This window comes from Thunnus maccoyii, chromosome 17 (genome assembly GCF_910596095.1).
Source record: "Thunnus maccoyii chromosome 17, fThuMac1.1, whole genome shotgun sequence".
NCBI classification, from domain to species: domain Eukaryota; kingdom Metazoa; phylum Chordata; class Actinopteri; order Scombriformes; family Scombridae; genus Thunnus; species Thunnus maccoyii.
Genome location: NC_056549.1, coordinates 21,687,371 through 21,701,759, shown reverse-complemented (window position 1 = coordinate 21,701,759; position 14,389 = coordinate 21,687,371). Strand labels below are relative to the sequence as shown.

Below are 14,389 nucleotides of genomic sequence, written 5' to 3'. Positions count from 1 at the left end.
TGCGTATAGGTGTGCCTTTGGCTCACTGTGTACAGTGCATCAGGAGATGGAGATTGTTGCAAGGGCAAATGCCTTATGTACAGTTTGTGCTTGAGTGTGTGTGTCAAGATACAAGGATTAATGCTGCCAGTAATCAAGAGTATCTGTTTATCCTCTGCTGAATATCACAGTACAGTTGTAAAACAAATGAGCATGCTGATCCACAAACATGAATGAGTTTGAATGTACACACATTTTCTGGCCAAAATAGGTTAATAATGGTTTGGCTTCGTTTTCAGGTCATAACCATCACATTTGTGCTTTTTTGGAAAAGTGAAAACAGGATATACTAAATAGAGCACAAGACACTGTCAAAGGTTTCAGCTCACACACACATAGAAAAACCCTGAAGCCCTGTCAAACAGCAGAATGCAGGATTTGGATATCGCTGCAGCACCAACTATTCTTCATCTCTTATTATGGCATTAGGAAGGGTTTGTGTGGGTGTGTGTGTGTGTGTGTGTGTGTGTGTGTGTGTGTGTGTGGAGGGCGAAAGTGATGAACCTTCATTAGGTCACTTACAGGTTCAGGCTTTGAGGACCCAACGTGTGATTGAGAGATTGAAGGATTTGAGAGAGATGGCACCATTCAGCTGTTGGCCAGCAGGTTTACCAAATCACACAGCGATGGAGTAAGTTCTCCTGCTACCCCCCGTATCTCCTCTGTCCCCATCCACCCATTGCTGTTACCCTCATCCCCCCTTTCTCTCCTCTCTTCATCTTAAATTCCCCCTATCGATGACAAACAAGGCACAGAGATGCACACAGAAATTGACAGGGATGGGTTTTCATCCTCTCGACAGTCAAAATGAATCGATAAAAATGATTACATAATGATTAACTATTGGTATCATTAAGTAAGACCGTCTGTCAGTTGTTTTAAAGCCGACATTAGTGGGCATAAGAAGATTGATGGAAAGCTGTTTGGCCACATTGTCAAGATAAAATCCCCTTGTTGCCCATCGAGATGCCTGGTTGAGGAGCAATCCCTCCCACCCTGCTGGATGCTGTTACACACACATACCATATGAACACACACACCTGCACATATCGCTGTGATTGAGGGAGAAGAGGTGCCTTTCCTCCAAAACTGAAGACAGATGTATTTGGCATATCTGACAACAGTCTATATCTCAAAGAGCTTTTCCCCCCCCCCCCCCATCCATTGTGAGGAATACTAATTACCCAATCTGCTGTGGCAACTTCTCATCTACCTGTTAAATTCACACACGCACACAAGGCTGTAACACTTCCACAGAAAACGTCTCAAGAAAAAAAAAAAAAAAAAAAAGCAAAGACCAGACATGTTTTTTCTGGATGAGTCCAAGTCTTCTTACCTTGCAGCGAGTCTATGTTCCGGAGACATTGGAGCACATATGCGGCGCGTCTTCACACGATGACAGGGAAGCAGCGGACAGTCATGCAGAGGTGTTTCACATCTGAGAACGGAGGGGCAAAGCAGGATTTCTCCTCTGTTTTTCTGTGCTTTTCTTGTTATTTTTTTTTTTCAAAGCCCTCAGAGGAATGGAGCACTGACAGAGGAGGAAGAGGAGGAGGAGGTGGAGGAGGAAGATGAGGAGGAGGAGGTGGAGGAGGAGGAGGAGAAGGAGGAGGAAGAGGAGGAGGAGGAGGAGGAGAGGGAAGGCTGAGGAGGGAGCAGTCTGCCGGGCTGGGCTGCTGTGGATCACCTGGAGCAGTGTTGGGCTCCGCATTTACTCCTCCACTGCAGCAGTGCGAGGCAGCGGCGCGAGCTGCATGTTCCACAGGCTCCCACAGATCACCGCAAAACAAGGACACGGAGTCTCCATCTGCTGGATTCAGGATTCTGCAGCTCTGTTGCTCCACGCTCTCCTGTCCCTATCAGCATGCACACTCATGCTGTCCCTCTCTCCCTCTAGGTTTCTATCTGCATTTCTCTGTCTTTATGCCTTTGCCTCACACTCCTTTTCCCTCTCAGGGTGGGTTGGGGGGGCTTATAACCAGTCACAAATGTGTTGCCATGTTATTTGGCTCTCAGTTTTCCTGCTCTGTGTCCTCGTATTGACTGGTGCATGTGGTTTACACGTCTGGTGCTCTTGGTAATAAAACGTCAAGCTCAATCAAGCCTCAGCCAACCTCACGCTCTCTCTGCGATGACATCACTCCTCCAAACAAAAAAGGGAGGGAGTTGTTTCCTGGTCTTGCCGGGACCCTGCTGACGTCACCGAGATCAGACACGTTTCTCAGGCCATGTGCAGGTGTTTAAATGGGATACAATCCATATAGAAAGTTGAACAAAGCTGAAGAACACGCCAAAACTAAGAGCTCCACTTGAGGTAAACACAGCAACAGATCAGAGCAAATTGCAACACAAGACTCGAGTACATTTCCTGTCTCTCAAAGTCCCGAGATTATTTTTGTAGCCTTTTTTGGACATCACCATCTCTTCTCCAAACTAAAACGGTAAATTCCACCAACCAGAAGAACACTTGATCTCCAAGTCCGACCGCCCTCACATTCCCCTCACGTCGTCCCTCCTTCACCAAGCCTCTTCTCTGTCCTACAGCACAGCAGAGCTTGTAGGTTGAGAGACAATCTCGGAAAGGAATAAATACAGATTTGGAACGGATCATATTGATTTCAGGCCTAACGTACAACTTATTGGTATTCTGATGCAGTAGAGATGCTACTCAAGAGAAATGTGAGTGCTCCCTTTCTTGATAGAAAAGCTATATCAGTAATAGCTGATGCAGATAGAAATAAGGACAAAGTAACACAAGGCCAATACACAAAGATGTGAAACCTTGAGTACATGAGGACTCAAAATCTAGACCTAGCCTTGATAACTGGGTAAAATAAAAGGGTCTGATGAGTCATCCTCCTGTTTTCTACACTTGTTTTGTGCAGGTGTATATTTGGAAAGAGACAAAGTTCCTCAATCCGCAATCCTCTCTTGCCAACCGTTCAACATGGTGATGGATCTGTAATACTCTGGATTCCTGTGTTGTACAGTAGGAGTCATTAACTGTGATGACTTCTCGAAACACTGCACAAGTATTTTCACACTATTACCCCAAATGTTCTCCGTAGTCTGTCTAAGACTGCACATCTACGCCTTAAAGAACAGGTGGTTTTCCATACAGTTGTGAATGCAGACTGACAGCTAATCAAAGCTGACTGATTGCAGTATATATTGCAAGGAAATATGAATTAAATATAAAGAACAAAGGTTTCCAGATTATAACTGATCTGTCCTACTCTGCACCTGCACTTTAAAGGTGCAGTGTGTAGAATTTAGTGGCATCTAGAGGAAATGTTTTAATTAGTGTATAATCATCTGAAAATACGAATTGTTGTGTTTTTGGTACCTCAGAATGAGTCCTTTATATCTACATAGGGAGTGGGTCCTCTTCCACAAGCCTGCCATGTTTCTACAGTAGCCCAGAATGGACAAACCCAGCACTGGCTCTAGAGAGGGCCTTTCATGTTTTTCACGAGTTTCGCAGCCACACTATTGACAAGTAAGAGCCATAAAAATGTCCTTTTTCATTTTTGCTGTATTTATCTTTTGTTTGTTGACAGTGTGTCCCTGTTTGTCTTCATCAATAATTGTCTTTTTAATTGTTTTTATGGTGAAGCCAAAGACAATTTTGGACAGTAAAGTCCAAAAAAAGATATGTATATAAAACACTCTATTTTGAATAATAATTTGTGTGTGATATGGTTTTTCCATTTTAAAAAAAAAGTTATCTTGTTAAATTCCTGAAATTACATCATCTCCTTCCCCCTCATTAAAAATTCCTAGAACTATGCAAATATATTTCATCTCAGAAGTTTAACTGATGGACACAAGATGTCCATCAGTTAAACTTCATTGTAAAGTCCATTCTCAGTGTTTGTGCACTGGAGGCTTCAAGTTTCCACATCACACTTGTGTAAGTTCAATATTGGACGAGGATTGGCTCCAAACTAGTTGTGATGTCACAAATCATACTCGTAGGCCCGCCTCTTAAAACTGGATTTTCAATGAGCTCAGACAAACTTTCCACTTTCAGCAGATAAATGTGAAAACAGCCTTCTAGTGTCAAACTTTGCACATCTATCATTTTGCACAGTGAAGCTCAAACATCCAACTGTAAGAACAAGAAGAAAAACATTTTTGAGTGGAGGAGGACTTTAAGTAACTCACTAACTAACATTCTTACACAAATGATTGATGTTTCCTCTCCAGAAATCCAACATCACAACCATTCACTTACTTTCATCGTGAAAGCATAAACATAAGCTGTGAAAGCATAAGCTAAACATTACGCACTCATAAAACATAAATATAAAAGGGAAAGATATTTCATTCCATAGTGGGAATCATATTTTTCAGGTAGTTATTGCACCTTATAGCCATCATCAATAATGAGACTATAAGGGAAACTGTGGGGCTGCTACTGTACTGAATGCAGCTGTAGCAGAAGTAAATAAACAAAACAATATTTAGTCTCTGGAGCGTCCTTTGTCCTTTTAGTCCTAAAAATAATACAAATTCACCTTTGCATTGCTGCTTACACAAACTGTTGAGCAGCATAAGCCGGCCAACTGAGTAAATACACTTATCCAAGGCAGCAAACACACAACAAACAGTCTGTAGTGGATTCTGACAGTTTTTGAAATACAGCAGTAGATAGTACAGCATAGCAGCATTTGTGTATGTTATCAAAGTAAACAGGTCCACCTAGTGGTGTAACAATGAGCTGATGTGCTTTAGGAAAATTATAAGATTAACTCATCTGTGCTATATCTGTTTAAAATATAGAAATAACAGAACTTTAAAATGCTCATCATGCTAATTTTAACTAAAATTTATGTTCTTGCATAAAAAGTAATAAACAGCATCACTGCCCCTGGAACTTCTCCTACTTGCTTTATATTCCTTAAAACGATCCAGTCCGCACACTTATTAACATTCTGTCTCAACCTTGAGAAAATGATGAGTAAGGTAAGATCAAGAAGAAGTTCTGCGGATGGCTGATAAAGAAGAAAAAAAACTCGGAACAATTCTTTAGATTATGCACATCAAACAAGCAGAGACGTTCCCGTATCCACGCTCACTTCATCAGGAGCCTTTGTGCTGACAAAGCCTGTAAAATCACAGTAGGACCATACACATGATTAACTCTCAGATAATCTCTGATGTGTGTTTGCACTGAAACTCCACTGTCAGCCCATTTGTAATGCTTAAAAGACATTTTCAAATGTGATTAAAAAGACAATAACACATATGATTATTGTTCCAGCATCGCGAATGCTGTCACACCTGAGATCCTGCTGTTATTATCTGAGAATGGTGTTATAATTTAGAACGATGCAGCAACACTTCAGACACAAGCCAACAATCAGTGGTGGGCTAAATGTGCAAAATGTACCTGAGATATTAATGAGCAGAACAAAAACGTAAAGCCTTGGTGTGAAAATAGCCAAAACTGACCTCAAATGTTTGTTCACTGGTGAATTATATTATGAATGCCTTTTGCACAATGAAATATATATTCTCATGATGGGAATCAGAACAAATACAGAAAAACTGTCCTGATTATATTAGAGCAAATACATTGATTTCTACTGTCAGCTTTTGTATCACTCTGTGGTATTTATAACTAAAATAAAATTTAAATTAAGGGGATTAGCTCTTTTGTGATTTCACTCTGGCATTTAGCTTCAAAAGCATCAGTGACAGTGATAGTATTTGAGGTTTGTGCTGATGTGAGCCAGTATTTGATCATCTGCGCAGCCCAAAAAATGCCAAGAGAAAGGCAACGAACCCCTGCAGTGTTTTTTCCTTGGATGGCTCTCTGTGCTTTGACCTCTGCTGAGAAAGGCAGTCGTGCAGAGTTTAACCAATTAACTACTACCTCCTTTACACTTCATACGTAAATTCTCCTCTCATCATAACAGCTAACGCCTCCATCACACTATCTGAGGTCACCGCTTTCCCCATCATGCACTGGGCACATGATAGGGAAAAACTATGGACAGGTCATCTGTCAGTCACATAAACATGCTCAGCAGCACACAGAGAGGAAAGTAGGAATCGATCTTTGCTTTAAGGTGATGTGCTAACAGCTGAGTTAATCCATAGACCAGATGAATTACGCTGTAGTTTAAAGCTGCATTAATCAGTGTTTTTATGTTTAGTAACAACGGCGTAGTGACGAACCCACAGGTAATTATCACATCTGCAGTTCCCCTAGGCTCTACAGGGCTTTTCAGCGTCTTTTAAGCTCATTGTTTTGTTTCTCCAGCCCTCATTTTTACTGGTTTTATTCAGTCTAATCATTATCTCCATCTCTAGCCTGAACAGGCAGCTGTTACCAGCAAGAACCCTCTGATAAACCCACTGTCACTGGTGAACTTAATGGGGCTTTTACTGTCACTATTTTCAATGTTGTTGTTTTTTTATTACTTTATTTTATATGATACTACAATAGTGTACATTTCATAACAATGTGGAATATATCTGCCCAACCCTAGGAACTTTTGCTGGAAATCTCAATAAAAAGATTTTGAAAAAAAAAAAAGAACTGAATGTTGCTTTGTATCTGCTGGATGTGTAAATAGACAATTGTTTGCTAATACATTAGCCATTACAACTTTATAAGTTGATTATATGTCAGTGTTGTGTTTACAGCCAAAAAAATCAATGAATGCAGTTTAGGTTCAAGTTTGAAACACATCTAAAGGATAAGGCTGGTATTATTCAGTATTTTTCTTAATGACAATGAATACTATGAAATGACCAAAACCAACAATACATTACTGCATCTCAACTACTTCCCAAATGTCCTTCCTCGTCTATGGCACTTTGTTTCTACTAAGAAGAAATAAAAAGGCTAAGCTATTACCCAAAACAGCTGGGCAGTGTACTTTTTAGTGAACATGACTTCAAACAGGCGTAAATAATGCATTTGTTGGGGACTGTTCTCAGTTGTTGTATGTGGTAATTTTTTCCTTATGTACTAGAATAGAGTTACACATACTTTTAATAATTACAGCAGGTGATAGTGCTGTAGGCCAGTCATGTGAAAGTGTGCAAAAATAAAAACAACTGAAAAACATGTCATGTTATATGGAAAAGAATATAAAGTCAGTAAGTCTGAGATGTAAATTTTTGTATAGATGCCTGGATTTGTGATCTAAATCCTCAAATAAATTCTTATCAGGCATCTTCTGTGCTTCCTGGACTTAGAGTACACTAAACTAGATGCAATTAAATTGAGATGATTAAAAACAAAGATATGCCTCGAAGACTTAGTGGATCTTGGTCAACTACAATACGGTGCGGTGTTCATGGTTGTAATGGAGAATAGCACCGAGGAATATGTTATATCATGTTTCCTGTACAAGGAATACTTGATAGGATCAGTTTTGTCTTTACATAAGATTTGTTGACAATGAGGAAAATATAGAATATCACCAGATTCATCCTTTAAGGTCCTTGAATAACAGTATTTATGTTATTACCAAATGCCAACATGGTCTGAGCCTCCTTGTTATGAAAACGCATTGCTTGAAAAGGGAGCTACCACCTCTACAGATCCTTCCTCCATATTCCTGCTACTATAAAGCCATTATACAACATGTGAAAAAAAGAAGAAAAAAAAACAGAGCTGCCTATTAGAATGACAGCTCCTCATTTAGTTTGACTTAAGCACCCCTCCCACCTCTTACCTGAGTCCTTCTCAAAGAGAAGACAGCAGTGAGTCTGTAGTAGCCATGGTAACACCTGTGACAAATGAAAAGATGGATGACAGATATAGTACAATACAGCTGAGTCACTCCGGGCACACATTGGCTGAATGGAGGGGAGCAGCACAACGGGAACATGTGGGCATTACAGACAGAGAAAACTTCGAGGGAGAAGATGTGGGTCCCCTCCATTCACACACACACACACACCTCCACCCTCCACCTCCAAACACATGTACTCTAATCACTATTCTCACAACACCTCACCCACATACTATGCATCATTCGGTGCTTTTGATTGATAGGTGCAGGAAACACCCTGACAATCATTCAGTGAGTGAGTGACTCATTCATGCTCTGCAGAACTTCTGGCAGTTTTTGAAATGATCAGTCTACATGGGGGGGTGAGGAGGGGAGGAGGGGGTGTCACTGACCAGGTAGACTGTCTCAGAGCCTCCACTAGACCCCAGTACTGTATGTGTACTTGAGACAATATCAAATAACAACAATAAACATGCTTCGTTGCACGCTCATGCACAAACACCACACCGTGCTCCTTCTTCTTCCTTCCTACCTTTTTCAGCGCTGACATCTTCCGCCTCAGAAAAGGTCACTTCTTCGATGAGCCGAACGACGATAGTAAATAAGTGAATGAGTGAAAGGCGATCATGTCACCCTGGTATCCGTGAAAATGTTCATTGCCTTGTTCGTTGGAAACATCTGCGGCAGAGCGGCCGTAGTTTCCCATGATGAAGGCGGCTTAGATGTGTTTTCTTGTCCAACGCAAGTCCTGATGCGGCGGCAGACTTCATTCTGTGGAGAGGACTTATAATGCACTGATGTTGTTGTGGTCACTGACAGCACAGCTCCTGTTATAAAGGCAGCCTATAACAGACGCCATTTTTACAAAGTCTGCACCTTCTGTGGTATACATGTATTGATACAGTCAGACAGAAAATAACGTTAACTTGTAAAAGCCTTAAAAATACAAACAAAAAAAACTTAAAAAGTTGAAGAAGTCTTGTGCAAGAAATCGATGTTGTGCAATCAATTAGAAATTTGAATAGTAAATTATATTGTAGTAGATGAGCAGTGATATCGTTTGAAGTTAAAATACACGTTATGAACATGTGAGGTTGAAACACTGAGAAGCTAAACTCCAATTAGCTTGATAAATCAAATACATATCACACTACTGTAGTTTACTTCAGAGCTGCATATGTGAGCTAATAGAGATAGTAGCATGATTTTAATCTCCATTACCTGTCAGTTTATTTCCTTTTCTTTGTTAAGTTACAACATGCTTTAAAGTAAAACAATTAGTAAAAAAAACAACAACAAAAAACAATTAAAAACCCAATCATAAAAGATAGCCCTAACTCCTTAACCTTAAATTAAGTAAAACTTAACCATCAGTTAAGTTAAGATCCCCCACAGACATGTATTAAGACATATAAAAATAGTCTATTTGGAACAATAATGTGTGTCTGAGATGATTTTTTCACAAAAAAGGTATAATTACCACTTAAGAATCCTTAAAATGACATCTACACCTTCTCTCTCAGTATAAATCCAAAATCTATGAACATGCAAATATATTTAATTTCAGAAGTTTTCCTGCTGGACACAAGATGTCTCCTCCTTCACTGTAAAGTCAATTCACAGTGTTTGTCCACCGGAGGCTTCAAGTTTCCACATCACACTTGTGTAAGTTCAATATTGGATCACGATTGGCTCCAAACTTGTTGTGATTTCATAAATCATGTTTGTAGGCCCACTCCTTAAAATCTGATTTTCAATGAGCTTAGAGAAAATTTCCGCTTTCAGCAGATGAAATGTGAAAACAGCCTCCTAGTGTTAAACTCTGCACAAACATCATTCTGCACAGTGAAGAGAACAACGTCCAACTGTTCAAACAAGAAGAAAAACACATTTTTGCCTGCCTGAGATCCTCTGACTGGGAGTATACTCATGGGTTGGTGACATGAGCAGACTGATGCTTGAAATAACTGTAAATTTCCTCTAAAAATCCTCTAAAAAAATCTAAATCTTCCTCTAATCACTTTGTGTTTAGAGGATGTGAATGAAAAACACTGATCCATCCTTCAGCTGCTGATGAAGTGTCCTTGGGCAAGACAGCGCTCATGGTGAGATTGTGTCAGTAGACTGCTGTGTGTCTTCTGGGTGGTTTGGCTTCAGCCGTGTTTTTCCAAAGTACAAGATCAGCACATATTTCCTCAAGAAGAGTTTTCATAACTGACATTCACCCACCTTCTGGGGGTGGGACAAGATTGTAACCAAACAAATTTTTTGTGAAGATGTGGTTTGTAAGTTTACAAAAATTAGGGGGAAACAGTAGAAAAAGCAGCTAGTGTGTTGTTTTGGAGAGCCTTAAGACAGTTTCTATGGTAATAAAAGTGAGTGGGATTGGTGATGGGATTTATTGCTAAGGCATTACAGTATTCTGCAGTGCGGTGTATAGGTCACTGTGAAATCATGTGGGTACAGTGAATAAAACAGCCGGAAGCTGAACATTGTCTGCATCTCTTAACCTTTGTCCACACTGCAGAGACCAGTAGATTTTACACAGTTGCACTTGGAGCTTTCATTTGCATGTTGCACATAACCATATTTAAATGATGATTACAGAACCTTAATAATGATTTAAAATACACGCACTGTTAAGGACTACTGTAGACAAACATGATTAAGTCTTGGCTAGTAGATCTTAGTTAAATGGAATGAACATTATGTCTGTCTGTAAGGTAAAAGAAGCAAAGTAAGAAACCTGCAACGTGTCGAAAAACTAATATAATAATGATGGTATACATGTTGTTCATAAATGCTATTGTGCCTTAAGCTTACAAAAGTCACGTGAAGCCATGATTAGAATTTGTCCTTTTACAAACATTTTCAAGTATTTTCTTCAAGTGTTCTTTCTTATCTGCTGTATTTATGACAGTATAATAAATTCCAATGACACAACTCTGCCTAGACTCACAGAGAGTTAGGATGAATGCTCAAATACACAACTATTTGAAGCCTCACAATGCATACTTAAACCAAGAGACTTCACTCAGTCTTTAAACAGATAACTATACTGTTATGTTATGCATTGAATCAGCTATTTCATATCAATTTTGAAATGTAGCGAACAGAAATCCTTTATTAAAACATATCAATATAAAAAATAGATTTTTTTAACAACCTCTGTAAATGATTTAATATTTCTTGTATTTAACTGAGATAGTGAAACATAAATAAATATATTATTGCCTCTTTCATTACTCCTGGCATTACTGAATTTGGACACTGGAGGGCAACAGAATCAATCTCCATCATTATGTGCTGTCAATGGTGCTGAAACATTCACTGTGTCTCTCTGTCTCTGTCCATGGTGCTGACGTGCATGTAAAATCTAAAATCTAATGATTATATCACTAGTAGTATATATACTATACTGTATAATATAACATGTGCTCTGTCTCTTTCCATGGTGCTGAAATGTATGAACACAGTCTATCAGCTGTGGTGGTGGGGTTAACTATTTCATGGTTCTGAAATAGTTAAGCCCAGTTTCTCTCACTGGTCTAAAATGTGAATTATTTATTTATTATTTTTTGTCTTATTGAATTGCAGCATTTAATTCATTAATAGCCAAGAACCAAATCTGAGCATGTTTACACTTTCATTGTGTTTGCTGGGCAACAAATACTACTATCATCACTATGCTGTACTTTTTACATATTATTTCTCTGATTCTTTTCCTTGTCTTTTTCTTCTTGACGGCTTTTCATCCAGTGACTCCTCCAGCAGTTTTGATCCTATGCTGCCAACTTGTACTGATTTGAATTTGCTGCCTGATGTGTCAGTCTGACCATAAAACAAACAAATTAGGAAAGGTTTTAAACTAAACTATCTTCTCCACAGCAACGCCTGTTAAAACACATTCTCCTTGTGTGCCCCATCCGATGTGTTTAATCTAGGTTCATCTGCAGTGATGAAAGTACCTCTTGTCACATTTAATTTCTCTTGGACCTCTGATGAGATCAGAGGTCCAAGAGAAATTAAATTTACAAATATTCAATGGTAGACTATTCAAACAGATTATCATACAAATGAGCACCCAAGCCAGACAAGTCCTCCTATGTGTGATTTTTTGGTTTGAAGTTTGATGTCATGTATGACTGTTTCTTTAATGTTGTGGCTGGATTCGGATTTTCATTTAAGGTGTCATTAACAAAATGTTTTTGATGAAGTTGTCTTCATACTTCATTTAGTTCTGGCATTCATAAACACAGAGGATCCTGATCCTGAATAACTTGCTTTGATATCAGTTTTTGGTACAGTTACAGCCTCTCCCTGTAGACCAGTATGGGTCAGAAGAATAAATAGAAATCTTAGCTGAGACTCCACCTGCGGAACCTGCTTGCCTCAATCAGCAGAGTTATACCTGACTGGCATTTCTTGAGTCGTTGGACTATTTTCGTTTCATTTCTTGTGAGGTATGACAGGTGCTGTGTGACATAATACACATTCAGACCGTGTGACGCTATAACCTGTTACCTGCGTGCACACCTGTATTTAACAAAAGATAATTAGCCTCCAGCTGGCGTAACAGCTTCCGCCTCGTTTTCTCAGCAGCGCAGCATTTTATTCAGTAGACCTCACATGACTGGGCTTTTGAATTGTTACCTTGTTTGAGAACATTTCCAAACATCGCTCTAAATAATGCAATTAAAAACACTCATGTCGTCGATTCAAGGTGCAGCTGCTGCGCAACCAGTTTGTTTCTCCCTGCTTCCCAGCTTTTTGTCGCATTGGATTTAAAGGCGAAGCAGAGTTGGATGTTACTAGGAAGTGGGATCAAGTTATAGATGGCGGATGCCTTTCTACAGCCGTGTGGTAAATATGGGATATCGAGAGGAGATGATGGTCAGTAGTACCCGTGTGTATCGGTGAAATTAGGAGACGGGACGAAGAGAAACCCAGACAGGGAGGTTGAGACACCAGGAGGACAAACCCGGGCAGCTGGTTACCAGCAGGCAGGCTGAGCAGGTAAGATGAATGAAACTGGGAGGTAACGTGTGTGTACATAGTCGTTTGTTACATGCAACGTATGTCACAGCCAAAAACAGTTCCGTAAAAATGAAATCACCTGCCCCGACTCGTCTCTGAGGAAAAACATGACTCCAAACTTCATTCATCAGCCGAGCAGTTTAAAGTTGCGTGTCTTGCTGGAAACGGGAATATTTAGCGCAGCAAATGTTTACAGATAGATATCTTACAAATTGATAGAGGAAACTATTGAATGCCAAATGCCAATCACTAAGCAGCACAATGATTTAATACCAGTTTCTCTGTTACTTGTCTTAGAAACCAGTTCTAAAATGCTGCCCTTAAAAATCTGCGGAGGCCACTCAGCAGTGAGACAAAAATGTATTTAAAAAAATGAAATAATTGTACAATTTTCAGCGTCATAGTAAACCACATGCATGCCGAATTATGTTAACAACACATCCAATGTATTACAGATCTTAGTTATGATGTTTAAGGTATGTCTTTTTAAAATTATCCATGGAAACCTTAAATCGCAAGATTATTCAATTGAGTTTGGTAAGTTCTTCAAAGCTGAGACTCGGCCATGTGTTACACATGATATAACCCCACAGCACTGCGGATGAGCTTGTCTGTACGTTGTTAGAAAGGCTGTTGTCATTTTAATACATCTGTGGCTCATTTTTAGGACATCTCACATCTATGTTACTTCATGTCAAATGTAATCAATCTTGTTTGATTGTCCAGACGCAGTTTAGTTTGTTTTGAATTTGCAAATAGCAGTCAGATGTCAACTCTGCAGCTGAGTATATCCTGCACTACAGCATTACTGCGAAAATGTCTTGAGAGACTCTTTTCTTGATTTTTTTTTTTTTTTTTTTTTTTTTTTTAAGACTCATTTTGTTCTGCTGATCAAAAGTTCAGCAGTGAGTCATGAAATATTTATATTCTTTCCCTCTCCTCTAGACAGCAGCGAGCCTCAGAAAACAGAGGGCGGAGTGAAGGACACTGGGATAACCTGTGCAACTACCCATCCCTGCTGCATCATGGGTAACCATACTGGCAAAGACAGCCACGTTCATACAGGTACCTGAGCACAGACATGGTTGTGTTTTGAAACACTATGATGGAAAATGCCAGAATGCAGATGCTGTCTCCCACACACACATACATTATGTATACAGTGTGGCCAGTTTCTGATATGTTTTGAACCTTTCAGTCCATAAAGCTGTAAGACTGGATATTTTTAGAGCTTTCTGTCATGTGTTCTTTGTGTCAGTGTGTCAGTGTGTGTTTGGACACTTCATAAAAAGCTTATAAAAAGGCTTGGACATTTTTACTGGAAATCCTGCTTGAAATGTCTCCCTTATTCCATGGAAATGTAATTGCAAAGACCATTTATCATATCCTTTTGTTTACCCAAAGCACACTGACAGAGCAGTGCTAGTGCAGCACAAACCATTTCATATGAGGTTGAGTATGTACCTACCAAAGCAGGAATAAGAAAATACAGGTATAAGAAAGACAGAATGCTTCGTTTAACTAAGTTATATTATGTCTTTATATAAGATTTTTAC

The 14,389-nt window shown here is 39.4% G+C and overlaps 2 protein-coding genes across 5 annotated transcripts in view; one reads left to right on the top strand and one right to left on the bottom strand.

The window, feature by feature from the left end:
- The window catches only part of LOC121882800 (disks large-associated protein 2), a 70,503-nt gene extending 61,133 nt beyond the window's left edge, over nt 1-9,370 (bottom strand). Inside the window, exons 1-2 of the mRNA XM_042391244.1 lie at nt 8,329-9,370; nt 7,737-7,791 (exon numbers count right to left, since the gene is read on the bottom strand). Coding sequence (XP_042247178.1) covers nt 7,737-7,791; nt 8,329-8,346 — 73 coding nt within the window. The 5' untranslated portion in view covers nt 8,347-9,370. The remainder of the gene's footprint in view (nt 1-7,736; nt 7,792-8,328) is intronic.
- The window catches only part of LOC121882038 (cytospin-A-like), a 93,898-nt gene that overhangs the window by 72,489 nt on the left and 7,020 nt on the right, over nt 1-14,389 (top strand). For 3 of the 4 annotated variants that reach the window (XM_042389971.1, XM_042389974.1, XM_042389970.1), the window contains exon 5: nt 13,779-13,898. In XM_042389971.1, coding sequence (XP_042245905.1) covers nt 13,859-13,898 — 40 coding nt within the window. In that variant the 5' untranslated portion in view covers nt 13,779-13,858. Of the gene's footprint in view, nt 1-9,637; nt 12,813-13,778; nt 13,899-14,389 lie in introns of those variants that run through there. The other variant, XM_042389972.1, reaches the window with a different exon arrangement.